General features: G+C 28.3%; 2 protein-coding genes across 4 annotated transcripts in view; one reads left to right on the top strand and one right to left on the bottom strand.

Moving 5' to 3' along the window:
* The window catches only part of LOC111637654 (insulin-like), a 32607-nt gene extending 30119 nt beyond the window's left edge, over positions 1–2488 (bottom strand). For 2 of the 3 annotated variants that reach the window (XM_023383197.1, XM_023383200.1), the window contains exon 1: positions 97–162. The gene's annotated coding sequence lies outside the window, so the exon portion shown is untranslated. Of the gene's footprint in view, positions 1–96; positions 163–2302 lie in introns of those variants that run through there. The other variant, XM_023383199.1, reaches the window with a different exon arrangement.
* The window catches only part of LOC111637653 (rho GTPase-activating protein 1-like), a 30810-nt gene that overhangs the window by 2452 nt on the left and 23630 nt on the right, over positions 1–4728 (top strand). Inside the window, exons 2-3 of the mRNA XM_023383196.1 lie at positions 2425–2523; positions 2837–3028. Of these exons, the coding sequence (XP_023238964.1) occupies positions 2425–2523; positions 2837–3028 (291 nt within the window). The remainder of the gene's footprint in view (positions 1–2424; positions 2524–2836; positions 3029–4728) is intronic.

The raw sequence follows: 4728 nt of genomic DNA, 5'->3' as shown, positions 1-4728 counted from the left end.
AATTACTAGAAATTATTGAATTATTATTGGAAAATGAAAAAAGAATTTAGGTTATAAATTTTCAATAAGCATAAAAATAATTTTAGGCTGACTCACCTTAGTTTTGCTTGTTAATTTAAAGTAATAACATATTACAATAGTTTCTTGTACTTATAAACATTTTGTTGTTACGTATTCAAATTCTTTTGTTTGTTGCCTGAAGAAGACAATTTTGTATTTGTCGAAAGTGCTTGTTGTTCTTAATTTCATATTAAAAACCTATTTAACACCAACAGACAATATAAATTTCAGTAATATTATAAGATATTGGCATGCCCTAGAGGTAAACGCATATATTTTGTAATATTCTTATTTAATTCTACAATAATAAACATGCTTGCTAAAATTCCTGGATGAAAATGCTTAAATTTGAAAATGAAATGTTAATTATAATTTGTATATTATTCATGTAATAAAATATGCACTAATGCATGGTTAATAGCAGTTTCATCTAACTTTGTTTTAAGAAATTTCTGATTATAGAGAAAGGATTAAAAAATTTATAAATTTTAAATTTCATTGACTCTGATATATCAACAAGATCTTGATATTTTTATTATCTAAAGTTGTTAATTGTACAACAGATAAAATGAACCTTGGTAAATTGCTTTTTAAATTTATTAGTGATGTAATGAATATTTGGTTACTATTCAGTATTCAGCCTATTTTTCGCTATTTGGCCGAATACCAAATATTTAATCACTATTCAGCTGAATACCGAATACCTAAAAACAGGAGTAAGAAATAACAAAAACACAGTAAATTAATCATTTTGGTGTTTAGATTTAATGCTATAGGGTTAGTGTTGTTTGTTTATATTTATTTATACTTATAACATGCACAAAATAAAAAAGAAAATAATATTAGTCACATGTACTGTATTCACAATTTATAATTACAAAGATCAGCATACGTACACACCTATTTGTTCGAGAATCGTTGCACATCTGAGGATCTGGGCCTGCCTATCCTTCTTTTTAAGCGCTCGTCTTTGCACTTCCCTTTCTCTTTCCTCTATCATTCTAGTCCATGTATGCCTATGCATACATCATAATACACCCTCATGATACTTTCGATTCGTCACTTTTCTGTCGTAGATTTCCCATTTTACAATTACGTGACTCATAGCCTGGTGATAACGGAGAAAAGAGACAGACAGGACATTGGTATAAGTCACAGTTATGATTTCACAGATTTGAGACAGCTTGGTAGCTCGAACAGCCCATGTGCACGCTAAGTGACTTTCATTACAAGCGTTTAGCTTTCTGAAGTCTATGACAACAATTGTTTGGCATTGATGGCTGCAAATTTCACACCAATAAGCTACCTCGACTTGTTCGATTATGTTATCAACTCAATTTCATATTTATTTTCACATTTTCACTTTGCAGTCCTTCTCTGTTCTTTTTCCGTTATTTACACGTGTAGGTCATTTCATTGTTATCCACATTTGATATCATCACTTATCACATACTGCCATGACACTCATGTCTGTCCACTACAACTGTCAAGAATTAACGCGATTGGCAAAGCATAGTGACAGCGGGCCAATAGAGAGCAGGGTCCTTGCCATAATGCGGTTTGTGCGCCAATTTTTGTATGTGCGTTAATCGAGCCAAATAGTTTGGCTGAATATTTGGCTATTCGGCCACGCTTCTGGCCAAATATTCTGTATTTGGCCTCAAGCCGAATATACTATTCGTTGCAACACTAAAATTTATCTCTATACTTTGTGCATATTTCTTCAGTTGTTAAATTTACTTAATAATGAAAAATAATGTTTATCTATCAACAAAAAAGAATACCACTAATTGAAGACATGAGTGGTTGAAGTTGTTACAATCATTCAAAACCCATTTGTCGTGAATAGAGGAAGATGCAATGTATCAGTCTTTCACATACCATCACCAAAGATCTCAGAAGTTAAATGACTAATACTCTCTGCAAAACACTATTTTATGGATATATTTATACTGAAATAATTATGTAAATAAAGTCTTGAATATCAATTCACTTAGAACTTTGATTTTGTAATATAACATTTTCATCCACTCATATCTTTATGTTATTTTTTCAAGTACAAATGTCATTTTTGANGAAATTGTTAATTAACTGAGTTGTCTAGTTATATAAGAGAGTCTACAAGTTGCTAAGCTAACATGATTGGAATTACTAGAAATTATTGAATTATTATTGGAAAATGAAAAAAGAATTTAGGTTATAAATTTTCAATAAGCATAAAAATAATTTTAGGCTGACTCACCTTAGTTTTGCTTGTTAATTTAAAGTAATAACATATTACAATAGTTTCTTGTACTTATAAACATTTGTACTTTGGACAGATAAAGCAATGAATATCTTATCTCTTGATTGTGAATTTTATAGGTGAATCCAATAGTGATAGTGCTCCTGATGATCATGATTGTGATTTTGAGCCTGCACTAGAATTTGATGACACAGAATTAGTACAGGCAACAAAAGCAGGTAAATTTTATTTTTAATAAGATATATTAACTTGTTTTGCTCTAATAAATATTGCAAATTTTGATTTTTTTTTTCTAAATAATATAGAAATATTTAATCAATTTATATCTGATATATAAAGTTTTTTTAACAAAAATACATAAAATTGGTATATGTTTAAAATTAATGTTGATTTGTAATTTATGTATATTTAATGTAATACATAAATATTGAGATTTCGAAATCTTATGATAATAGATGATAAGTCTTATTTTTATTTTTGCTTGAGGAAATTCAAACTATTAATTATTTATATTTGTTTTTATATTCATAGAATTAGAAATGGATAAATCATCTGAACAAGATGATGATCCATTATTGGAATCACCTATGTCAGATGGTATAATGGATGAAAACTTTGAGGATGTCCTTAGTTTAAATTTTAACAAGGATATTGATGTGGAAATAGCAGAGGAAGCTATTGATTTTTCAGATATTGCCAAATATGGAATTGTTGAAATAGCAGGTAATAATGAATAAGCATACAGTTTAATAAATAGTTAATTTTGATTCAGAATAAGTATGTTTATTGCATATGTAATGTTTTAGAATTAGTTTAATTTATATAAGTTATTTTTAATTTTCTAATGCTTAAATTTTAAATTGTGTTAACTGTTTTTTCTCTTATGTTTTGAACAATTCTTTTCCAAAATAAACACCACTTATTAAAATTCAAAATAACTGATATGTAGATGCATGATACAAAAATTCTTGAATATTTTTATAGTGAAATTATTTTTCTGGATCTTAAATGATAATTTATAAATGATCTAGAAAAGAATGTTCTAAATTTATTAAAGAAACATTTCATTGAATTCAACAAATTATTAGAAAAGTTGAAGTCCAACAGACTATATAATCCAAATTAACCGTAAATAAAGATATTCAATGAGATTGAAAGTGTGTCTTTTTTGTTTGTTTGATATATTACTTATATCTTGAAATGAAAAAATTGTCATCTTAATGACATATATGACAGTAATAGCAAAGTAGTGAGTGGCAAAGCATGTTTTACTTCCTTCTAAAAAAAAATTTTAAATTACAATAGATTCTATTTATTTTATTAACAGATAATGTTATTAGAATTAGTAGGTCTTCAAACATACAAGTTAAAATACATTATAAAACTTTGCATATGTGAGAATCTGGGGCCAATACTTTTTGTTTAAATTGATAAAATTTAAAAATTTTAACAAACAAAACCTTTTTGTTTTTGTATTTGAGTCACAGAGAGACTTTCGTTTTAGAAGGAAGTTCCTGAGGAGAGATGTTGACTTTGATATCAAAGCAACAAGAAAGCTCCTTGTTGCTTCTTTCCTCAGGTGACTTGTATCGTCCCTAATTATTGGTCGGACAAAATCCTATAAATAGGGCCAAACACACATCAATGCTGCAACTGGAAACCAAACTCTCAAGAAAGTTCATGTCCAAACCAAAAGAGTTTTCTGCCAAATGCAAGAAACCACAGCCAGCCTTGCCAACGATTAAGAAAATAAGGAACTGAAATTAAGTATTACATTTAACTCAAATATGTAAACTCTCTCTCAGGATAGATGTAGTGAGTTAGAGAACTAAAATCCTCACACACTTGATTGTTGAACCGTTGTTTTATCATAGTCGTCATTTATTTATTTATATATATATATATTTATTTATATATATATATAAATGACGACTATGATAAAAATTACACCCATTTTTATGCTAGTGGAGTCTTGGCCTAAAGCAACGGTTAAAACTGATAACAGATGCATATTATAGCTACATGAAGCAAGAAAACAGAACTTAAAATCTCTTTACCTAAAGATAACAACAATAACTGAATTTCAATTACAATGTGAAACGAGGAATTCTGGGTTAACCCCTTTTTCACATACAGGATGGTAAATAGTTGAGAAGAAGATTCATCAAAATCTTCTTGTGATTCCTGACACCAGTTAGGATAAACTAGTTGTGTCCTAACTCGCAATTAAATTAACTGTCTTCTGATTGGCTGAAGATATAATAACAACTTGACTGGAATTTTAGGAGGGTTTATTAAATACAAAAATTATTACATGGTTCGTAAGCCAATGATAGAGTTAGGCATTAAATCAACTAAGTGGCAAATAAGCATATAACTATTATTTATTATAGGAGATTATAACTATTATATTAGTTATATTA

Source organism: Centruroides sculpturatus, unplaced genomic scaffold (genome assembly GCF_000671375.1).
Source record: "Centruroides sculpturatus isolate CEXI.00-Female unplaced genomic scaffold, Cexi_2.0 scaffold1027, whole genome shotgun sequence".
Lineage (NCBI taxonomy): Eukaryota > Metazoa > Arthropoda > Arachnida > Scorpiones > Buthidae > Centruroides > Centruroides sculpturatus.
Note: the sequence above shows the minus strand (reverse complement) of the source record. Positions and strands in the feature narration are given on the sequence as shown.